Source organism: Neoarius graeffei, chromosome 1 (assembly GCF_027579695.1).
Source record: "Neoarius graeffei isolate fNeoGra1 chromosome 1, fNeoGra1.pri, whole genome shotgun sequence".
Classification (NCBI taxonomy): domain Eukaryota; kingdom Metazoa; phylum Chordata; class Actinopteri; order Siluriformes; family Ariidae; genus Neoarius; species Neoarius graeffei.
The window spans coordinates 31,991,003-32,015,723 of NC_083569.1; the positions used below are offsets into that span (position 1 = coordinate 31,991,003).

At 42.3% G+C, this 24,721-nt stretch overlaps 1 protein-coding gene across 2 annotated transcripts in view; it reads left to right on the forward strand.

Moving 5' to 3' along the window:
* Positions 1–15,652: 15,652 nt before the first annotated feature.
* Positions 15,653–24,721, forward strand: part of nmnat2 (nicotinamide nucleotide adenylyltransferase 2) — a 41,887-nt gene continuing 32,818 nt past the window's right edge. For both annotated transcript variants that reach the window (XM_060922710.1, XM_060922713.1), the window contains exon 1: positions 15,653–15,855. In XM_060922710.1, coding sequence (XP_060778693.1) covers positions 15,771–15,855 — 85 coding nt within the window. In that variant the 5' untranslated portion in view covers positions 15,653–15,770. The remainder of the gene's footprint in view (positions 15,856–24,721) is intronic.

Consider the following 24,721-nt stretch of genomic DNA (forward strand, 5'->3'; position numbering starts at 1 on the left):
GAGAAGACCTGCTGGAGCCCCAGGAGGAAGACCCTCTGCTCGGATGGAGGGACTGTATGACCCCTGGAATGGTGAGTTACCGAGTTCTCATTTTCAGTTCAGCAACAAATGCTTTAAACACCATGTTACTACAAAAAAGAGTCAAAATAACACTAAACAGGTAGAAATGCTATCAGGAATATAGTTAACAGCATTAAGATGGTTTTTGGTCAAAGCGACCTGTTCCTTATTGTTTGGCTAATCAGTTTATATCCATGATAATTAGCCTAAATTTAATGGCTTGTCAGAAATGTTGGATCAAGTTGCTAAGCTAACTAGCTGTCAGCGTTAGCACATTGTTGTTTGAGTATTAAAGCTATAATGGTTGCAAACAATGCAGACAATTTTATGATTAAAAATGTTATTAAATGTGTTAAAGTACAAACAGCAGATGACAGGGAAACAAACAGAAAAGAAAAAAAATTGTTAATGTTTTTAGAGATGATATTGTGGGCAGAAATGAACCATTCAGCTAAGATAAGATGATTATATATCTTAAACTATTTCTGTAACCTAATGTTAGTTTGTGTTTGCTAGTTTGTGAGAAACGTCTGATAGTTTACTTAACGTTTACTAAGTTAAATTGTTAGTCTGAGAAGGAATAATAGCAAAGCTAAAATTAGCTAACCGGCTAGTTAGCATAATTAATGCAACTAAATTATTGTTTTTCGGTGTTCAGGGTTTTATATTTTTATTGGGCTGCAAAACAGTGAATAGACACTCCGGAAAATAATAGAGTTAAAATATATAAAATGCTTCCAATAACATGAAATGTGTCTGAGCTTATTATTAAGTTGTTCATTGGTGTGGTTCAGCAAAATGCTGTTCAACTAAAAGGACAGAAAACTGTGTGTAAGTGTAAATACATTTGGTGTAAAGGACTGTTTAGAGTGAGGATTTCCTGCTGTACAAAGCAGATGCTCGTATAAAAAGAAATGCTTATGATTCATTTGATAAGATGTGCAGATGTTTCTCACTGTATTTTCATCTTTTTGGACACAGGAATGATGTTTCCTGTCAGTGAGCTCTACAACAGCACAGAGGAGAGAGATAATGAAGATGAAGGTCTCAGCAAGAGGATAGTGATGAGTGTGAGGTGTTTTTGAGGATCCCATTCCCTTTATGAACCTCTACGAGGACCCCATCCACTTTACAGACCCTGCCCCCCTTATGGAGCCTGTCCCCTTTTGGGAATCAGACCCCGTCGCCTTTGATGACTCTGTCTCCTTTGAGGAATCCAACCCCTTTGAAGACCCCGATCCCCTTAATGAACCTGTCCCCTTTGAGGACGCCATCCCCCATATGGATCCCATCCCCTTTGAGGACCCTGCCCCCATATGGAACCCATCCCTTTTGAGTTTCCCTTTGCCTGTACTGAGCCTGGCCCCTTTGTTGATGACCCCGTCCCCCTCAAGGAGCCCCAATATGAAGATTCCTGTAGCCTATGTTCCTGCCTATCACCCTGAGAAAAGGAGGAGGAGGGATGAACCAGACAATGATGAAGCCCATCCTCATAGAAGGCAGCACTTGAATCCTGATGAAGAGCCTGAGGAGGCTTCATCAGGAGGCCCATCCCAATCCCAACTAGAATTATCCCATTATTTATGAGCAAGCTATAAACTGCAACACCTCATATTCACCACCACATACTCGTCATAAAATCAGTGGTAAGTATTTTACCCGTAGGCTCAGACATAATACTAATTAATTTAATAATAAAACATTATTATTATTATTATTATTATTATTATTATTATAGAATAAAGCAGTGATAGCAATTATTTTAAAAAAATCAGTCTGTAGGTTTCTGTTAGGACTAGGACTGTTTTGGCCTCTAGAGGCCGCTGTTATTTCCTTTTCATGTCGTGTTTATTTTGGCCTCTAGAGGCCGCCACTGTTCCTGTGTTTTGTGTTTGTGTTAATTGCCTAATTATCTTCACCTGTGTCCTTAATTAGTTTGTCTATTTATACCCCTGAGTTCAGTCCTCTTGTCACGGAGTCTTTGTGCTGTTATGTTTATCTCCAGTTTCCTTTGTACTGTGTTTTTTGATCTTCTTAGCTTTTGAATTTTTGCACTTTGCTTTTCTTTTGGATTATACTCTTTGGTTTTTTTTTTGTCTTTTGTTTTGCCCTGTATATAGTGTATATAGTTTAAATAAACCTTTTGATTCTTTTTCTACTTCCGCCTCACGCCTCTGCATTTGAGTCATCCCCCTGGTGGCCTAGTGGGGGTTTGCTGGATTATCACACCAACGAACCAGGTTCGAATCCCAGCAAAACCCTAACAGAAAGACTCCGTCATGACCGACTCAGCAGAGGCTGCTTCAACTGTCTACCCGGCCAACCTTCAGGGAATTATGGCAGCTTTGACACGCTTCGGAGCGACCATGGACGCTCATGGACGTACGCTCACCAGCCAACGTGAGGCCCTCGCTCGCCACGAGGAACTGCTTCAGCAAATTGGGAAAACCCTGGCACAGCTGACATCTCTGCCTGCATCTCCTGCTCCTGATCCAGTTCCTGCTCCTGATCCAGTTCCTGCTCCTGATCCAGTTCCTGCTCCTGATCCAGTTCCTGCTCCTGATCCAGTTCCTGCTCCTGATCCAGCTCCCACTCCTGCTCCAGTGCCTCCTGCAATGCTGCCTTCTTCACCTCGCGAGCCCAGCCTTCCTGCACCACAGAGGTATGACGGCAAGCACAGTGAGTGCCGAGAGTTCCTTACCCAGTGTCAACTCACCTTTGAGCTTCAGCCTACCACCTACACTACGGATCGCCGCAAGATTGCCTTTGTGATCACCTTATTAGCTGGTAAGGCGCGAGCCTGGGCTACTGCTATCTGGCAAAGACAGGGACCTGAGTGCTTTGATTTCCAGCTGTTTTCTGAAGAGATGCTTCGGGTCTTCGATCAGGCAGACATCAGTACCGACGCAGCCCGAAAGCTCATGTCCATCCGGCAAGGAGGAAGCGTCGCAGATTACGCCATCTTGTTCCGAACACTCGCAGCAGTAAGTGGATGGAACGAGACTGCCCTGGTGTCAGCCTTCCACCATGGTCTGTCTGACCCCATCAAGGACGGTCTGGCCTCTATTGGATGCCCAAGTGACCTTGAAACCCTCATCTCACATGCTATTCGTCTGGACAACAGGATGAGAGAACGCCACCAAGCCTTGAGCCCCCCCAGCCTCCCTACCTCTACCTGGAGACCGTCTACCTCCTTCAGTGACTGTCCAGAACCCATGCAAGTGGGTCGTACTCGCCTCTCCGCATCTGAGAGGGAGCGCAGAAGGAGGGACAAGTGCTGCATCTACTGTGGCAAGCCTGGTCACTTCCGAGCATCATGTCCCGAACTCTTGGGAAAAGGACCGCCCCGTCCAGCCGAGGGAGGGTTGTGACGGGGCCTACCCTCTCTCCCGGACTCCCTGGCCAAGGAATCTACATCCCGGTCTCCATCTCCTGGGGTGAGTCTGTCCACTCTTGTCAAGCTTTGATAGACTCAGGGGCGGCTGGGAACTTTATGGATATTCACTTCGCCCAAAGCATCAATATTCCGACTGCACCTCTTGAAGTCCCACTGTCTGTGTCTGCCCTCGATGGCCAAGCGTTAGGTGATGGAAGAGTCACCCAAGTTACTTCTCCAGTTTTCCTCCAGTCTCAAGGTCACAAGGAAGAAATATCCCTGCACCTGATTCCTTCACCTGAGTTCCCAGTTATTCTAGGCCTTCCTTGGCTTACTCGCCACAACCCTCGCATAGACTGGGTAACAAGCCAGGTTGTGGAATGGGGCCCTGCATGCCATGCCTCTTGTCTGCTCTCTAGCTCTCCTGTGTCTCCTGCCGAGCCCCCTGATCTCACCGAGTTATCTCAAGTTCCCACAGAGTACTGGGATCTCAAGGAGGTATTCAGCAAGAGCAGGGCCGCCGTTCTTCCTCCGCACCGGGCCTACGACTGTGCCATCGACTTGCTCCCTGGGACTACCCCTCCTCGTGGCAGACTGTTTTCCCTCTCTCAGCCAGAACGCAAGGCCATGGAGGAATACCTCAAAGATGCCCTGGTCTCTGGGTTTATTCGACCCTCCACTTCACCTGCTGGAGCCGGCTTCTTCTTTGTCGGCAAGAAGGATGGGGGGCTCCGACCATGTATTGATTACAGGGGCCTGAATAAGATCACTGTGCGCAACCGATATCCCCTTCCGCTGATGTCCACAGCTTTCGACCTGCTCCAAGGCGCCACCGTCTTCACCAAGTTGGACCTACGGAATGCATACCACCTCATCCGTATCCGACAGGGAGACGAGTGGAAGACTGCCTTTAACACCCCGTCTGGGCACTACGAATACCAGGTGATGCCCTTCGGACTCACCAACGCACCAGCTGTTTTTCAGGCCCTAATCAACGACGTCTTAAGGGACATGATTAACCTATACGTTTTTGTCTACCTCGACGACATCCTTATCTTTTCCAAGACCGTGCAGGAGCACCGCCACCATGTCCGCCAGGTTCTCCAGAGGCTGCTACAGAACAATCTGTTCGCCAAGGCCCAGAAATGCGAATTTCATGTTCCCGAGGTCTCCTTTCTGGGATTTATTGTACGGACAGGCCAACTCCAAATGGACCCTGCCAAGACCCTGGCCGTCCGGGATTGGCCTACTCCCAAGTCCGTTAAGGAGGTTCAGCGGTTCTTAGGATTCGCTAACTTCTACCGCAAGTTCATCAGGAACTTCAGTTCTGTGGCAGCACCCATGTCAGACCTCACCAAAGGGACAGGTGGATCTTATGGCTGGTCTCCTCAGGCAGAAAAGGCGTTCAAAGACCTCAAGGACCGCTTCTGCACGGCACCCATTCTGGTTCTCCCGGACACCTCCCAACCATTCATCGTGGAGGTGGACGCCTCGGACAGTGGTGTCGGCGCGGTGCTCTCTCAACGTTCGGAAGGAAAGCTGCACCCCTGCGCTTACTTCTCCCACCGCCTGAGTCCTGCTGAGTCCCGGTACGATGTGGGGGATCGAGAACTGCTAGCGGTCAAACTGGCCCTTGAGGAGTGGAGGCACTGGCTGGAGGGAGCACAACATCCATTCCTGGTTTGGACTGACCACAAGAACCTGGAGTACCTCCAGCAAGCCAAGAGACTGAACCCTCGACAGGCTAGGTGGGCCCTGTTTTTCAGTCGGTTTGACTTCACCCTCTCATACCGCCCCGGCTCCAAGAACACCAAACCTGACGCACTGTCCAGACTGTTCTCTGCCACTAACAGGGAGAATGAAGTCGGGCCTATTATCCCTGTGTCCCGGATTGTGGCCCCTGTCCGCTGGGGTATTGAGGAGGCTGTCCGACGAGCCCAACGCCAGGACCCCGGTCCTGGGACGGGGCCACCAGGCCTCTTGTACGTCCCACATCAAGCCCGGGCCAAGGTTCTCCAGTGGGGTCACTCTTCCCCTCTCACCGCCCACCCGGGAGCTCGGAGGACCCTGGACTTCCTGAAAAGACGCTTCTGGTGGCCTAACATGGAGAAGGAAGTAAGGTCATTTGTCCTGTCCTGTGAGGTTTGCACCAGAACCAAGAACCCACGACAGCGTCCCCAGGGTCTCCTGCATCCTCTGACCATTCCCCGGCGTCCCTGGTCCCACGTGGCAGTCGACTTTATCACGGGTCTCCCTGAGTCACAAGGTAACACGGTCATTTTGGTCTTAGTTGACAGATTCTCCAAGGCCTGCCGCTTCATACCACTGTGCAAACTCCCCTCTGCTCTTGAAACTGCGAAACTTTTGTTTAATCATGTCTTCCGAGTCTTTGGTCTTCCACAGGACATCGTCTCAGACCGAGGGCCCCAGTTCTCCTCCCGAGTGTGGCACGGGTTCTGCAAGGTCATCGGAGCCACTGCCAGCCTCTCCTCTGGGTTTCACCCACAGTCCAATGGTCAGACGGAGAGGCTCAACCAGGACCTGGAAACCACCCTGCGAGGCCTGGCTATGGATAACCCGACATCGTGGAGCACCTGGCTGCCATGGGCGGAGTACGCCCACAACACCCTGCAGTCATCGGCCACCAAGCTGTCGCCATTCCAGTGCCAATTCGGGTTCCAGCCACCTCTGTTCCCGGACCAGGAGGAGGACGCGGGGGTGCCCTCGGTCAACCAATATGTGAGACGGTGTCGCAAGACCTGGAGCAAGGTCAGGAAGACCCTCATACAGACCTCCAGAACCAACCAGACTCAGGCCAACCGCCATAGAAGACCTGCACACGCTTTCCGCCCTGGGCAGCGTGTTTGGCTGTCCACTAAGGACCTTCCACTGCGGGTGGAGAACCGCAAGCTTGCTCCTCGCTACATTGGCCCCTTCAAGGTGGTGCGCAGGGTGAACCCTGTCTCCTACCGGCTCCAGTTGCCCCGGACTCTGAGGATCAACCCCACTTTCCATGTTTCCCTGTTACGGCCCGTACTGACGTCTACGTATGCCCCTACCCCTAGGAACCCCCCACCCCCCTGCATCTTCCAGGGGCAGACTGTGTTCACTGTGAATCGCCTGCTTGACTCCCGCTGGGTCCGCGGCGGGTTGCAATATCTGGTGGACTGGGAGGGCTATGGTCCTGAGGAGCGCTGCTGGGTTCCTGCTCGGGATGTCCTTGATAAAGAACTATGTCGGGACTTCCATTCGGCCCATCCGGATCGCCCTGGGAACGTCAGGAGACGCTCCTAGAGGGGGGGGTCCTGTTAGGACTAGGACTGTTTTGGCCTCTAGAGGCCGCTGTTATTTCCTTTTCATGTCGTGTTTATTTTGGCCTCTAGAGGCCGCCACTGTTCCTGTGTTTTGTGTTTGTGTTAATTGCCTAATTATCTTCACCTGTGTCCTTAATTAGTTTGTCTATTTATACCCCTGAGTTCAGTCCTCTTGTCACGGAGTCTTTGTGCTGTTATGTTTATCTCCAGTTTCCTTTGTACTGTGTTTTTTGATCTTCTTAGCTTTTGAATTTTTGCACTTTGCTTTTCTTTTGGATTATACTCTTTGGGTTTTTTTTTGTCTTTTGTTTTGCCCTGTATATAGTGTATATAGTTTAAATAAACCTTTTGATTCTTTTTCTACCTCCGCCTCACGCCTCTGCATTTGAGTCATCCCCCTGGTGGCCTAGTGGGGGTTTGCTGGATTATCACACCAACGAACCAGGTTCGAATCCCAGCAAAACCCTAACAGGTTTCTATGTCTGGTTAATGTTAAAATTACATTTTTCAGTAGGATGTGATGTATTTATGATGTTTTAGTATAATGAATCTGAAATGAATAGTCGTCAAATTTAGACATGGTGGTGGTAAAGTACAGGATATTTTATGCATTCATGTAAATGTGTATATATTAAGTTTTTAAGATAAATAAGTTGAAGATTAAGGAATAACACACAGCAGACAATTATACAGAATTGAATTAGCACATGCCCCCACTGCCCTGCATGGTATAGTGTGTGTTATTCCAGTTATACCACAGTAATTTGCCAATGATAGCAATGTTTAATTTATTAATGACACATCGCACATTTTAATTATTTATTGTTAGATTTCTGAAAATGTAACAGAAACTGAGATCATAACAAAGTCTGTCCATAAATGTTAAATTAATGTCTGTGAACAAATAAACTCGCATCAACAATTATTAGAATTACTTTGTTAAACATCCGTTTATTATTAGTCTCAGATGTCCACTGTACAAGTCCCTGTGTATGAGCTGTTACTCTAGAAACAAGAACAATATATTGGAATGAATGCATTAATGTTAACCTACCGTTTCAGCTGGAGCAACCTTGTTGTTATACTAAAACAATGCAAACCTTTATGCAATCAGATTCAAACATTCACTGTAGTATAAAATGTACTAATATCTGATAAATATATCTGTTATGATAGGATTTTTTTTTTTTGCTTTTAAATAATCAATAAATTATCTTTTTGTTCAACGCTCATGCCTCAAGTGTCTTTTCTTATAACACACTTCAAACATTTCTCATTGGTTTCATGCATACACTCACTGGCCGCTTTAAGAGGAACTTATTCTTGATTTGAAGATTCTTATTCTTGGCTGGCAGGAGTAGAACCTAAAGCCTCACTCACAACCCACCATAAGTGTTTTGGACACACACTGGTTGCACGGTTTGGTAGCTCGCTGCCGTGCCGCAGGGTCACGGTGAACCCAGGGGAAAGTTTGTGGGAGGAGTACGGGCAAAGTACTTGTCAAGTACAGGTTGCATACCAGACTTCCTCGAGGCATGGGAAAAATTGTGCCATTAGCCTGTGGAAAGCGTATCTCTGACGCACGTGATCAGTGCGTGTTCAGTGAGTGTGGAGTGCGTGTGACTTGCATTTTACCAGTTTCCTGCGCGAGGAGTATGGGTCGCACTTGTGAAGCATGCGTGACGCATGTGATTAGCACGTGACAATCACTCATAACTTGTATGTGACTCAAGCCAGGAGTGGGTATAAAACCAGCGTGTCTGCAGCATTCTGCATCTGTCTTTCAGCTGAAGAACATTGGATATTTTGTGGGAAAAATTTAAAAATGTTCAGTTTAAAATTTAGAAAATGGGTCCCAAGAAGAAGCGAGCAAAAGTGAAGTTACTTAGCCTGAAACAGCAGAGGGGGAGGAGGAGGAAGAATTTGATGATGATGGTAGCAGCACCAGCGAGCCCTGCACGGACAGGGAGAAGTTTGCCTTCAAGCCGGCAGAAGGCACAGCACCCTGCCAGAGGTATTTTCACAGGTAAATACATATGCTTTAAACATTCATTTCAGTATCTACAGTATATGCTTATGTAATTAATATTATATATGCTGATTTTCATGTATGTTTCAGCTAACGACGCCCAGAAGTGAGGACATTGCAATCCCATCATCGCTGTCAGGCCATTGTGCCATGCTCAGTGATGAGGACAAGGACATCCTGACACCCTCCCACCACTCAGCAGAAGTAGGAGCAGGACAGCAGCTCGGAGTCAGAGTCAAAGTGTGTTTCAGTGCTCAAACTGTTGGGCTGTTTAGTTGGGATTTTTTACAATGTAATAAAATGCGTTATTCCCTGATACTCATGTTTTATTATTTGATGTTTGAATGGTAAATTAAACATATACTCAAATAAAAACAGCAAATGAGGTGGTCTTCTTCCTTTCTACAATGCTACATGCTACATGATCAGTTCCTTGGTTCCTCCCCAATATACAGTGCTCAGCATAAATGAGTACACCCCCTTTGAAAAGTAACATTTTAAACAATATCTCAATGAACACAAACAATTTCCAAAATGTTGACAAGACAAAGTTTAATATACCATCTGTTTAACTTATAACGTGAAAGTAAGGTTAATAATATAACTTAGATTACACATTTTTTTCAGTTTTACTCAAATTAGGGTGGTGCAAAAATGAGTACACCCCACAACAAAAACTACTACATCTAGTACTTTGTATGGCCTCCATGATTTTTAATGACAGCACCAAGTCTTCTAGGCATGGAATGAACAAGTTGGTGACATTTTGCAACATCAATCTTTTTCCATTCTTCAACAATGACCTCTTTTAGTGACTGGAATTGTATCTGCATGATTTTATGCATTGTGCTGCTGTCAAGGGATTGGCTGATTAGATAAGTGCATAAAACAGCAGGTGAATGGGTGCACCAAATAAAGTGGCCAATGTGTATAATTACAGTGTAGAAATATTCCTTCAGCTAAAAGCTTATGCTCAGAAGTAATTCCGCTGATTTCTTCTCACAAGCAAATACATTCTAGCCAACCCTATGGCCTGACACCTAGGACAGGTTAAGACTCTAGCCTGTCTCATGGCCCATTTCTATTGGCCAGGGATTCATGGGGATGTCCACAGGTGGTGTGCAGCATGTTGCGAATGCCAGCTGGTGAATCCAGCGGGCATGCCAAAGATGCCATTGTGCCCTCTTTCCCTGATTGACACCCCCTTCAAAAGAATTGGAATGGATCTCATCGGGCCATTATACTGGTCTGCATGAGGACATCGCTTTATTTTAGTCTTGGTGGACTAGGCAACGCAATAGCCAGGAGCAGTTCCGCTTCATAACATTTTAGCACGCAATATTGCAGAGGCACTGTTTAAAATTATCTGCTGAGTCAAGATTCCCAAAGAAATCCTGACTGATCAGGGCACTACATTTATGTCATGCACCCTTCACAAACTCTATGAGTTACTGGAGGTTAAGTTAATCTGCACCAGCAGATCACCCACAAAGAGATGGCTTGGTCAAACGGTTTAACCAAACCCTTAAGTACTTAATTTGTAAGTTTATAAGTGAAGACACACAGATTTGGGATAAATGGCTTGAGCCCCAGTTATTTGCAGTACAGGAGGTCTGGCAAGCCTCCATGGGCTTTTCACCTTTCAAATTATTACAGTATCTTGGAAAAGTATTCATCCTCCTTGGTGTTTGTCCTGTTTTGTCGCATTACAAGCTGGAATTAAAATGGATTTTTGGAGAGTTAGCAGCATTTGATTTACACAACATGCCTACCACTTTATATGTGCAAATTGTTTTTTATTGTGACACAAATAATAATTAAGCTGAAAAAACTGAAATCTGGATTGTGCATAGGTATTCACCCTTTTTCATATGAAACCCCTAAATAAGAGCTGGCCCAACCAATTCACTTCATAAGTCACATAATTAGTTGATTAAGGTCCAGCTGTATGGATCACATGATGTCTGTACAAATCAACCTGTTCTAGAAGGACCCTGACTCTGCAACACTACTAAGCAAGCAACATGAAAACCAAAGAGCACTCCAAACAGGTCAGAGACAAATTTGTGGAGAAGTATAGATCAGGGTCAGGTTATAAAAAATATCCCAAACTTTGAATATCCCAGGGAACACCATTAAATCCATTATAGCAAAATGGAAAGAATATGGCACCACAACAAACCTGACAAGAGAAGGTTGCCCACCAAAACTCACAGACTCGGCAAGGAGGGCATTAATCAGAGATGCAACAAAGACACCAAAGATAACACTGAAGGAGCTGCAAAGATCCACAACGGAGATGGGAGTAACTGTCTATAGGACCACTTTAAGCCATACACTCCACAGAGCAGGGCTTTAAGGAAGAGTGGCCAGAAAAAAAAGCCATTGCTTAAAGAAAAAAAATAAAAATACATGTTTGGAGTTTGCCCAACAGCATGTGGCAGACTCTCCAAACACATGGAAGTAGTCTTTGGTCAGATGAGACTAAAATTTAACTTTTTGGCCATCAGAGGAAATGCTACATGTGGCACAAACCCAAAACTTCCTATCACCCTGAAAAGACCATTCCTGCAGTGAAGCATGGTGGTGGCATCATCATACTGTGGGAATGTTTTTCATTTGTAAGGACAGGAAAACTGGTCAGGATTGAAGGAAAGATGGATGGCACTAAAGACAGGGCAATTCTGGAGGAAAACCTGTTTGAGCCGGCCAGAGGTTTGAGACTGGGATGAGGGTTCACATTCCAGCAGGACAATGACCCTAAACATACTGCTAAAGTTACATTGGAGTAGTTTAAAGGGAAACATTTAAATGTCTTAGATGGCCTAGTCAAAGCCCAGACCTCAGTCGAAATGAGAATCTGTGGCACAACTTGAAGATTGCTGTACACCAATGCAACCCATCTAACTTGAAAGAGTTGGAGCAGTTTTGCCTTGAGGAATGGGCAAGAATCCCAGTGGCTAGATGTGCTAAGCTAATAGAGACATACCCCAAGAGGCTTGCAGCTGTAATTGCAGCAAAAGGTGGCTCTACAAAGTATTTACTTGGGGGGGGTGAATACCTATGCACTCTGTGTGTGTGTGTGTGTGTGTGTGTCTATACACACACACACACACACATATATATATATATATATATATATATATATATATATATATATATATATATATATGACAGAGAGAGATGGCTGCAATGGAGAACAAAGAGGAACAAACAAAATATAACTTAAAAAGAAACATAACCAGTGCACTGCAAGCTTGTGTGTAGAATGCACTGATACAACAAAAGCAAAATATTCTTCCTCAGTATCAGTTTATTATCAGTAAATACTTTATTGATAACTCCAATAAAGCAATCTTTTTTATATCAAGAAAATATTTGGGGACAAAAAATACATTATTTCCAACTCCAAATCAGAAAAAGTTGGGACAGTGTGGAAATGCAAATTTAAAAAAAAAAAGAAGAAGAATTTTCAAGATCCAAAGAACAATTATCCACTTTTGAAACAAAATTTTAGAGGGGGGGAAAAAACCCTGCAAAACACAAATACTCTAAAAGGCCTGCAGGAGTCACGTGTGTAAGTCCCTGGATATTACACATGTGACTCCTGCAGGTCTATTAGAGTGTGTGACAAGACAAGACAAAACAAGATCCAAACCACCCAAGTGACCTGCATCTGATGGGTTAGACCTGCAAAATGATATCCAAACCAGCTGACCTGACAAGACATGAATAAACCTGCATCAGAAAAATCTAAAAAGTAATGTCAGTGATCTGTCAGGATTTATCTAAGCTTAAACTTGCTGGTAAGTGTTTTTGGACAGATTAATAGCTTATAAAAAAAGTATGTGTATATATACACACATATATTAGTCATGTACATCTGGTATGTATAGGGTTAGTTCATTGGGCACTGCTGCTGGTCATGCTGACAAGTGAAGAATGAATTCTGGTCTTTTCATTCACAACAGTCTGACTATTTGACCATTTCTGAAACTGCTTTTTGGGATTTCACCTACCTAGAATTTCTGATTGCTTTGACAGGGCCTGCGAGTTTACAAGCCTACAGTCATATGACAACAGCTGTCATTGCATGCATATACCTATGTCAGTTAATCTTTATTATTACTGATCACTACCATCGGTAATTTACGTTCATATCAGATTATGATGAACCAAGTATAAGTACACCAAAGAAAAGAAAGTGTGTGCATTCTACAACTAAGTTCAATAAAGAGTGGTCTTTTGCATTTCTGTGTATACGGCCTATGAAAGATCAGCCAGGCAAAGCTTTCTGCAGTGAGTAGATGTAATTTTTAATCACTTATTTACAAGATCTAGGCCTAATGCTTAAATTTCCTTTTATATTTCTGTTTTGTAAAGAGATCCACATGCTGGAAATATCCCAGTGTTTGAATGTATCTAAAATCTAGATCTGCATCTAATAGACCCTAGTGTAGGCTTATAATAGCCTAATGTCTGTAATGATCTAAGACGCATGTGTGATTTTATCAAATGTCAAGGTCGTTGCCCCATCAAAATAAACACTGCTTGGTGCTGTCAGCCATACTGCTGGGGTCGCCACCTTGTAGTGGTGGTATGGCTTGCGTGTTCCAGTGACCCCTAGAGTTATGTTGGCTGGATTTGTAAGACTCCTGGTAGGGACACCCATGCCGAACAGGTTGAAGGGTAGGGACCAGATGAAGAGTGATCCCCTGGTCCTCCAGGTTGGGGGTTGGGCAGAGGGTTGATAACCCACTCCCATAAAAATCACCATATTACAGAAACTAGAAAAAAAAAGAGGCCTTATGTGCCAGCAAGCATGAAGAAGGTAGGTAAAATAATAGGTAATTGGTGCTGTCAGACACTAAACATGTGCTGTTATAAACTGTCAGCAGATACATGATCCACTTGCAAGTTTTGATACCAATATAAATGTCATAAAATAAGCTGAAATGCTTGGAAATTGCTTATTTCAATGGCGTTTTAAAAAAATTGTGGGGGCTCCCGCACCCGCACCTTTATCTCTTGTCGGATTCACCACCGTCAATTGGGCACTGTGCAGCCTCAGCCTCCAGCATCACTTCAGAAGTGGATCAGCATTTGGAAGTTGGAAACTTGGAACCTATGGATTTGTTTGTTTGTTTGTGCTACTGATCGGGAAAGAAAAAATTGTAATCAGTTAACTACTAAAGTGAAAACAATGGACCAGTTAAGATTATCTGAACATGTGGGTACTTTTGGGAGCCTTCAGTTGTTGGGGTTTACAGACAATCTTTAGGTTTCTTTTCTAGTTTTTGCAATTTTATAATGTTATATACAGTAGGCAAGGACGCGTTATCCTAATGGGCTTCATGGGCAGCTCCCCAGGGCCTCGGCCACTATGGGGCCTCGGAGGTAGCGAGATCGGAAAATATGAAACGATATTTTCAGAAGTTTTGATCATATTGATAACATTTTTGATGCATTTTGCCACCCGTAAGGAAGCCCACCTTGTCCCGTCGCATAAATCACCCGTCATTGTCAATATGATCACTGTCCACCATGTCTTCACACGCTACTCCAGCTTGAGTTCAATGATTTAATTAATGTCTTCGCTTTCCAGAAAAGTAGGAAAGTGCCCTTGTAAGTTGACCCATGGCTGTCAAACTGAATGCGCAAAGCTGTGTGCCACTGCTGTTTGGGACATTACATGTGTGAAAGGATGAAATGTTTCACATAGCCTAACATTTTGAGATTTATTTCTGAGAAGCAAGATATTTTTCTTTCTTTGTTATCGCTCTTTGTTTTCACAAGTTAAAAGTCACCTGGATTCCAAAATGAAAACGAACAGTTATATCCCAAATGAATGTTCTTGTTCTGAATACTAAAGAAACTGTTGTAGGCCTAGGTTATGTTCTTGACATGTTGTTCATTGACTCACTCATTCTTCTTGAGGCTAAACTTTAGTTCACCAGACTTGTTAACCGTGATGTCTGATGGATTTTTTCACCATGCAATTGCCTATTTCACCATTGCTTTTTCTCGATTAAATAGGTGTTGATGGATATAAAGTTTTATCATTCAATAGTATTTCTAATTGTGCCACTGTCATTATTTAAGTTAGACAGGCACGTCTGATACCCCCTTTCCACCAAATCAGTTCCAGGGCTGGTTCGGGGCCAGTGCTGGTGCTGGTTCACAACTCGTTCAACTTGCAAGCCAGCTGAGAACCAGTTTGCTTTTCCATAGCTCGCGGTGCTAAGAGAAGCCACGTCATTATGTTGCTGTATACGTCATTACGTCGCTGTATACGTCAGTTACGTTGCTACGTTTGCTTAAACCTTGTTACAAATATCGAAGCAAAAACAACGCGGAAGAAGCAGCAGCAGCAACAACAACAACATTAATAATAATAATAATAATGGATGACTTCGAGTTTGTACAGCTGCTGCTTCTCGTCGCTTAAAAATGGCGATCTTTCGCGGTCTTGTTATTGTTGTTGGTCTTAACAACTCCGCCCCCCCGTAAACGGTTCTTTCCTCTGGCCCAGCAGAGAATTGGTGCTAGCCTGGAACCGGTTTTTCTGGCCCCAGAGCCAGCTCTTTGTCAGTGGAAACAGAAAACCCGGTTCCAAACTAAGCACTGGCCTCGAACCAGCCCTGGAACTGCTTTGGTGGAAAAGGGGCATGAGGGGGTGAATTTGCTGAGCGCAGTTGACAACAGGCGGGGGTGGGGCCTCGGGGGGGTGTCTGGCCAGGGCCTCGGCAAGGGTTAATGCGGCCCTGACAGTAGGCCTGTGAGCAATTACAAAAAAAAAAAAAAGGCATGTGTGTTGCTTTAAGACAGCAGGGCAGATAGCCTATCAGAGCCCAGCTCTGTGTCTGGAGGAACGGAGCAACTCTGCTGCAGCTGAACCAAACCTCGCCTTTTCTGGAACAGCAACAACAAAAAAAAGGCCTGAAAATCAAGCACGCATGTGAAAAGAGACGAAGTGGACACTACAATCAGCATGACAGAAACAACCAAAACTCACGTTATATTGCTTTCATGCGGAAGCTTCAACCCCATCACAAAGGGACACATTCATATGTTCGGTAAGCAATTTCTGTTTCTCGAGCTGAGCAGTAGGAAAACCATAACACACCCTTATTTTGTGATTGTTGTTGTTTAAATATTTCCACTTTGTCTTTCTGGAAACCAAATGATTGAGTGATTAGTGAATTCGGTTTGGTGGTTGAAGAACACTCGCAGTGTGTCGCTGTCCAAATCGCGGTGCTGAAATGGGCGACGGCTGCTGACACGCCAAACAGCGTCCACGTAGCGTGATCATGTGGCGCAACTAGGCCTAGATGATTTATCTAACTAAAGATCACTAATACCTAAATGTTGTTTCACCCTTGCTTTTTTCTTCATTAGAAGTAATGAAATCATTTAACTAGGATTAAACGATGCTTGGTGCGCTGCTTTTACAGGCTGGGCTTACAATCTGCTGTGAATATATCTATAGTGGATTAGTTCTTTTATAGGCTTTGACCTACGCAAAATATCAAGGCACTTCAACATAGTTTGCAGACAATTTAATTATCCTACCACGGATAAAGCCGGGCGGCACGATGGTGTAGTGGTTAGCGCTGTCGCCTCACAGCAAGAAGGTCTGGGTTCGAGCCCCGTGGCCGGCGAGGGCCTTTCTGTGTGGAGTTTGCATGTTGTCCGCGTGGGTTTGCTCCGGTTTCTCCCACAGTCCAAAGACATGCAGGTTAGGTTAACTGGTGACTCTAAATTGACCGTAGGTGTGAATGTGAATGGTTGTCTGTGTCTATGTGTCAGCCCTGAGATGACCTGGCGACTTGTCCAGGGTGTACCCCGCCTTTCGCCCGTAGTCAGCTGGGATAGGCTCCAGCTTGCCTGCGACCCTGTAGAACAGGATAAAGCGGCTAGAGTTAATGAGATGAGATGAGGATAAAGCCTAGGTGTCTTTTTTTTCTTAAATGTTTACAAAGCCACTCAGTATCACCCAGAGAGAAGTGACATTCAGTGAAGACAGGAAGTAAAAAAAAAAAAAAAAAAGCTTCCATTAACAGATCTTCATTACAAGAATGAGTTTATCGATTTCCTCTGATGAGAGCAAAGTAGGATAGGTTTGGGTCTCTTTTGAGTCTAGTCCAGCTCAATGTTTCTTCCTCATGTGGTCTACACTAAGATATGGTATAAAAATAAAACAGATCATCATAATCCAATATTATCTACTTAAAAAAACTATTTTTGTTGAAAATGTTTTCAAACCTTTGCGTCACCCAGAGAGAAATGACATCCAGTCATCGCTGGAAATAAAATAAGCTTCCATTAATTCGCGGATCCTAATTACAAGCCTTGGGTTGAGAACAGAAACAGAAGGGTTGAGTTTGGTTCAGCCAGAAGAGTTGACTCCCTTTTGAGTCTGGTTCCTTAAGGTTTGTTTTGTTTTCAGTACCAGCATCATCACTGGCTTGCTCACTAGGGATCTAAATGTACTGTACATTCAGATTCTGTAAACATGCCTCGGATAGGTTCTGGTCTTTGCAAAAATACAAAGCAGATCATTTGAATCAGACATTATTTGCTACAAAATGTAAACCCATATTTGAAAAATGTTTAAAAATCCCTTCTGCGTCACCTAGATGGAAATGCCATCCAGTCCTCACTGAAAATAAAATATGCTGCCACTACCAAATCCTAATTACAAGCCTTAGCTTATTGATTTCCTCTGATGAGATAAAATCCTCTATAAGAGCATGGGTTCAGGTGTCATTTGAGTCAAGTTACTCTGAAGTTTATTTCCTTGCCAGCATCATATCTGGCTTGTTCAATAGGAATCAATATGTACTATGCATTTAGATTTCTGCAAACATGCTTTGGATACAGTGGTGTGATTATAAACTTTGGCCTGTGAAAAATACAAAGCAAATAAATTGGATCCAACATTATTTAATAGAAATTGCAAAACCTATTTTTTTTTCAATTTCCTAATTACAAACCTTAATTTCAAGCTTTAGCTTATTGATTTCCTTTGATGTGTTCAAATTAACCAGAAGAGGTGGGTTTTCCTTTTGAGTCTGGCTCATTTCAGGTAGTTCCTCATTTCCATCAAGACCTCTGACTTGCTCAGGGATCTAACATCCAGATTTCCAAAAAGCTACTTTGTAGCAATGCATATTTATAAAAGTGCTATACAAATTAAATTGACTGAAATGTGAATGAAAGCTGCAGTTATTACATCAGATGGAAACGTGTTGCATTATCCCATCTTACACTGCATAGCCTATTCATTAAGGAAAACTCTCATCATAGTTGGGCTGGCAGTTAAAGATTATGTAGTAAGGAACAGAAGCTTGAGATCAAATCCAAGAAATCTCTGATAGCCACTGTTGGTACTTCATATAAAGCTCTCAACTGCTCAACTGGATATGATTCTGCCTTACAGATCAATGTTAAAAAACTTCCATTTGAAATTTGATGACCAACATACTGAGGTTTGGAGTAATACAGTATTGAAAGGAAAATGACCTTTATAACCTGAGCCCAGACGTTTGGCCTGACCATACTCTTCAAAAAAGGTCAAATCTGTAAAGTTTCTACATAGAATCCTATACCTGAAAAAGGTTGGTTTCTGCTGTGTGATGCGAGCAGCTCCTCATGCTAGTTGAATGTTTTGCATGTTTTATGTTTAACATGTTATACCTTTCAAATAGTTCCTTTAACATAGAGTAGGAAGGCAGATGATGTAAACTGCACCTTAGAACCTGATGAGCAAGAGGGAAAGGACGTGCATATCTAAAGTGCTCAGTGCTCACAGAATTGAAGTGCTCTCACATGTGACAGCTTCACTGCTTCACTCTCATGAATGGCTTCGTGTAATGAGCCGAAACTGCTTTGTGCACTCAGATTGACCTCCATCGCACTCTCTATTAAAGATGTTTTATCAGCTTACTTGTATTGTAGGAAGATACAACCCCGATTCCAAAAAAGTTGGGACAAAGTACAAATTGTAAATAAAAATGGAATGCAATGATATGGAAGTTTCAAAATTCCATATTTTATTCAGAATAGAACATAGATGACATATCAAATGTTTAAACTGAGAAAATGTATCATTTAAAGAGAAAAATTAGGTGATTTTAAATTTCATGACAACAACACATCTCAAAAAAGTTGGGACAAGGCCATGTTTACCACTGTGAGACATCCCCTTTTCTCTTTACAACAGTCTGTAAACGTCTGGGGACTGAGGAGACAAGTTGCTCAAGTTTAGGGATAGGAATGTTAACCCATTCTTGTCTAATGTAGGATTCTAGTTGCTCAACTGTCTTAGGTCTTTTTTGTCGTATCTTCCGTTTTATGATGCGTCAAATGTTTTCTATGGGTGAAAGATCTGGACTGCAGGCTGGCCAGTTCAGTACCCGGACCCTTCTTCTACGCAGCCATGATGCTGTAATTGATGCAGTATGTGGTTTGGCATTGTCATGTTGGAAAATGCAAGGTCTTCCCTGAAAGAGACGTCGTTTGGACGGGAGCATATGTTGCTCTAGAACCTGGATATACCTTTCAGCATTGATGGTGTCTTTCCAGATGTGTAAGCTGCCCATGCCACACGCAACCCCATACCATCAGAGATGCAGGCTTCTGAACTGAGCGCTGATAACAACTTGGGTCGTCCTTCTCCTCTTTAGTCCGAATGACACGGCGTCCCTGATTTCCATAAAGAACTTCAAATTTTGATTCGTCTGACCACAGAACAGTTTTCCACGTTGCCACAGTCCATTTTAAATGAGCCTTGGCCCAGAGAAGACGTCTGCGCTTCTGGATCATGTTTAGATACGGCTTCTTCTTTGAACTATAGAGTTTTAGCTGGCAACGGCGGATGGCACGGTGAATTGTGTTCACAGATAATGTTCTCTGGAAATATTCCTGAGCCCATTTTGTGATTTCCAATACAGAAGCATGCCTGTATGTGATGCAGTGCCGTCTAAGGGCCCGAAGATCACAGGCACCCAGTATGGTTTTCCGGCCTTGACTCTTACGCACAGAGATTCTTCCAGATTCTCTGAATCTTTTGATGATATTATGCACTGTAGATAATGATATGTTCAAACTCTTTGCAATTTTACACTGTCGAACTCCTTTCTGATATTGCTCCACTATTTGTCGGCGCAGAATTAGGGGGATTGGTGATCCTCTTCCCATCTTTACTTCTGAGAGCCGCTGCCACTCCAAGATGCTCTTTTTATACCCAGTCGTGTTAATGACCTATTGCCAATTGACCTAATGAGTTGCAATTTGGTCCTCCAGCTGTTCCTTTTTTGTACCTTTAACTTTTCCAGCCTCTTATTGCCCCTGTCCCAACTTTTTTGAGATGTGTTGCTGTCATGAAATTTCAAATGAGCCAATATTTGGCATGAAATTTCAAAATGTCTCACTTTCGACATTTCATATGTTGTCTATGTTCTATTGTGAATACAATATCAGTTTTTGATATTTGTAAATTATTGCATTCTGTTTTTATTTACAATTTGTACTTTGTCCCAACTTTTTTGGAATCGGGGTTGTATGTCTTTTGGGATTTTCACAGAGTTTGCAGTCTGCTATGCTTTGATTGCCATCATTAATCATGAAATAAATCCAGATTACTGCCATCATGTCATTTATAGTTACCAGGGAGAAAATGGTGCAATGTACAGTATTTTAAAAGGATATTAGGCCATTGTATATAGACTAAGGACCAAGTAAAATTTCCAGATAGCCAGTGTTAGACCCTTAAGATAAGCCTTACTTAGCTTTCTTGACAGTGAATAAAAGTGTCTGCCAAATGCAGTTTAAAAACACACTATAAGTACATATTTGGTGGAATATTTTGGGTACCAAATGTAGTTATATGGTAGCCTAGGGATTTGAAAAAAGCATCCAAAATATGTTTAAAATAAAGACATTTCAAATATTTTAAGACCAGATTTATTGATCATTTGAGCTAGACTGAGATCTGAAAGGTCTAAATGTCATTAGGCTATAAGGTCACAGAGGATTAAACATAGTTAAGTAGAGTAACATCACTCTGCGTAGTAGCTGAGGATCAGAGGGAACGTCAGTATAACTAGACTACTGTGTGCTACACCTTTCAGCTTCTATTTGTGTTAGATTTTTTTACAGATCCCTGACCCATTTTTGTAAAGTCCTAGAATAATTTTGCAGGTGGTTTAAAAAATTTATCATATAAAACGGTAATGAAATCCAATATGATCAGTGTCATAATTTGAAATGACAGAATCTTATTTGAAAGAATCTTATTTGGAGTTAAATATAGGTCAAATACATTGTAATTATATATATATATATATATATATATATATATATATATATATATATATATATATATATACACACACACATGATTCTTTGCCATGTGTAACAAGTAGATTGGAATGTTTACTCCCCCACTCACTCCCTCAGTAATCACTTCTAAACATAAATCCTAAAAACTAATTAAGTACAATAAAATAGAATTACATGCATAACAAATTCAATAAAATACAGTAAAAGTACATTACACTGCAATACAGTAAATGTACAATAAAATGTGACTGAGAAGAATTATCCTACTAAGTTAGTTATAATATTATCATTTGTGCAAAAAATGTAGGCAAGTCACCAAATCCAGTACAGTGATAATAGCATAGTAAATAGTAATTGCAAAAAAAGGGATATTGAAGTAGCAATAATGAAAAGGTATAATGATAAAGATAAATGCAGTACAGAGTGTCTGCATGATATGTAGCTGGTTTCCAGTGCAGTTACAAATCCAGTAATTGAGTGATTAACAATTCGGTAGGTGCACTGAACTGTTCTTGAACCTGCTTGTTCTGGGACAAATGCTGTAATACCTACATTTAGTAAATCCTGTAATATCAGCTCAACTTGAGGGGAGAGAAAAGGGTCCTGTGTGTGTGTGTGTGTGTGTGTGTGTGTGCATACATGGGATGTATCATCAGCAGATAGAGAAAATGGCTGATATCAAGAAGTCCTACCAGTGGCTAGAGAAGGCTGGCTTGAAGGACAGCACAGAAGCTCTGATCATGGTGGCACAAGAACAGGCCTTAAGCATGAGGTCCATAGAGGCAGGTGTCAACCACAGTAGACAGGATCCAAGATGCAGGCTGTGCAAAGATGCCCTGAGAAAATCCAGCACATAGTAGCAGAGTGTAAGATGCAAGCTGGGACAGTGTACACTGAGAGCCATAACCAAGTGTCTGGGATAGTGGACAGGAACATCTGTGCTGAGTATGGACTGGAAGTCCCCAAGTCCCAATGGGACATATGATCAAAAGTGGTTGAGAATAACAGATTGTTCCAGAATGGAACACATTCCAGACTGAAAAGCAGGTGCTGGCTAACCAACCAGACACAGTGGTGGTAAACAACAAGCAAAGGTTTGTAATTGTTATAGGTGTGGCAATCCCAGCTGACAGTAACATCAAGCAGAAGAAGCATGAGAAGATCAAGAAGTACCAGGGACTGAAAGAACAACTGGAACAAATATGGAAGATAAAGTCCAAAGTGGTCCTATTGGTGAGAGGAACATTAGGGGTTTTGTGTGTGTGTGTGTGTGTGTGTCTCTCTCTCTCTCTCTCTCTCTCTCTCTCTCTCTCTATATATATATATATATATATATATATATATATATATATATATATATATATATATATTATGGCACGCCGTTCAGGAAATTAATATTTGAATATATGGAATGAAACTTTGAATATATGAAATGAAACCCTGAATACATGGAATGAAACTTTGAATATATGGAATGAATCCCCGAATATATGGAATGAAACCATGAATATATGGAATGGAACTCTGAATATATGGAATGAAACTTTGAATATATGGAATGAATCCCCGAATATATTGAATGAAACTTTGAATATATTGAATGAAACTTGGCTGACATCATGAAGGCACTGCCGCTGTCCTGCAGCAAAAATGAGTCAGTCGGCTCGGGATTTGGTTGCGGCTATTTTAAACAATAAAGACATTGTTAACACTCTGGCGAATGTTTGTGGTTTTATTAGTGTTTACTTCTTTTATGTGCAACGAAGCTACGGTGACAAAGTCATTTCTCTCGTGGATCATTAAAGTCTGTCTAAGTCTAAATCTATGCTTGTGCATTCACAGATTGCGGCGAATGTTAGCATTAGCATATACATTAATTTTGCCGTTAACATTAGCCGGAAGCTAACGCATATTTGTATAATGGTATTTTCTGTATATAAAACTAATTTGTAAATTTTGTTTGTCGAGTTTTACAGCGTTTCTCAATATACTCTAATACTCTCCTCTGAGTCAGAGTTTTTCTTGGGACCTGTTGTCTATCTGCCGAGCTGTGGGAGCGGGGGCAGAATACAAAGTTTCATTCCATATATTCAGGGTTTCATTCAATATATTCAAAGATTAATTTCCTGATGGCATGCCATAATATATATATATATATATATATATATATATATATATATATATATATATATATTATCTGTAGCCGCTTATCCTGTCCTACAGGGTCTCAGGCAAGCTGGAGCTTCTCCCAGCTGACTATGGGCGAGAGGCAGGGTACACCCTGGACAAGTCGCCAGGTTATTGCAGGGTTTTTATATATATATATATATATATATATATATATATATATATATATATATATATATATATATATGTATGTATGTATGTATTAGTATGTATTAGTGCCAGCCAAAATATAAAAATATATTAGATATAATGGATATAAAAAGTGTACACACCCCATTAGAATGATAGGTTTTTCTGATGTAAAAAAAAATGAGACCACAATAACTAATTCAAAACTTTTCCCACCTTTAGTGTGACCTATAACCTTTGCAATTAAATTGAGAAACAAACAAATCTCTTAGGGGGAAAACATAAAAAATAAAAAATGTACAAAAAGCTGGTTGCATAAGTGTGCACACCCTTAAACTAATACTTTATTGAAGCACATTTTGATTTAATTACAGCATTCAGTCTTTTTGGGTTCACACCAGCCATCAATTAAAATGACTCTGATTAACCCCAAATAAAGTTCAGACATTTACTCGGTTGCATCCTCCAGCAAAAGCCAGGGTTCACAGAGAGCTTACAAAGCATCAAAGGGATCTCATTGTTGAAAGGTCTCGGTCAGGAGAAGGGTACAAAAAAATTTCCACGGCATTAGATATACCATGGAGCACAGTGAAGACAGTCATCAAGAAGTGGAGAAAATATGGGACAACAGTGACATTACCGAGAACTGGACGTCCCTCTAAAATTGATGAAAAGATAAGATGAAAACTGGTCAGGGAGGCTGCCAAGAGGCCTACAGCAACACTGAAGGAGCTGCAGGAATTTCTGGCAAGTACTGGTTGTGTACTACATGTGACAACAATCTCCCGTATTCTCCATATGTCTGGACTATGAGGTAGGGTCAAACAAAAACATCCATGCCTGGCTAAATTTTATTTAAAAAAAATAAAATAAAAAAATACCTCAACTCTCCCAAAAGCATGTGGGAAAATGTGTTATGGTCTGATGAAACCAAGGTTGAACTTTTTGGCCACAATTCCAAAAGGTATGTTTGGCACAAAAAAAGAACACCATACCCACGGTGAAGCATGGTGGTGGCAGCATCATGTTTTGCGGTTGTTTTTCTTCAGCTGGACAGGGATGAGAATTTTTCGCCGATTGGTGGATTTCCGACTTTTTCAGACCAAAATGATCGTTTTTGAGATCGATGTAAATCCGTTGAGAATTTTTTTTTTTTTTGGGGGGGGGGGGGGGGGGGGGGGGGGGGGTATGATTAACGATCTGTGGTCACCTTATAACGCAGACATCCCAAGTCTCCCGGAAGTTCCGGGAGTCTCCTGCATATTGATAGAAGCGAGCAAG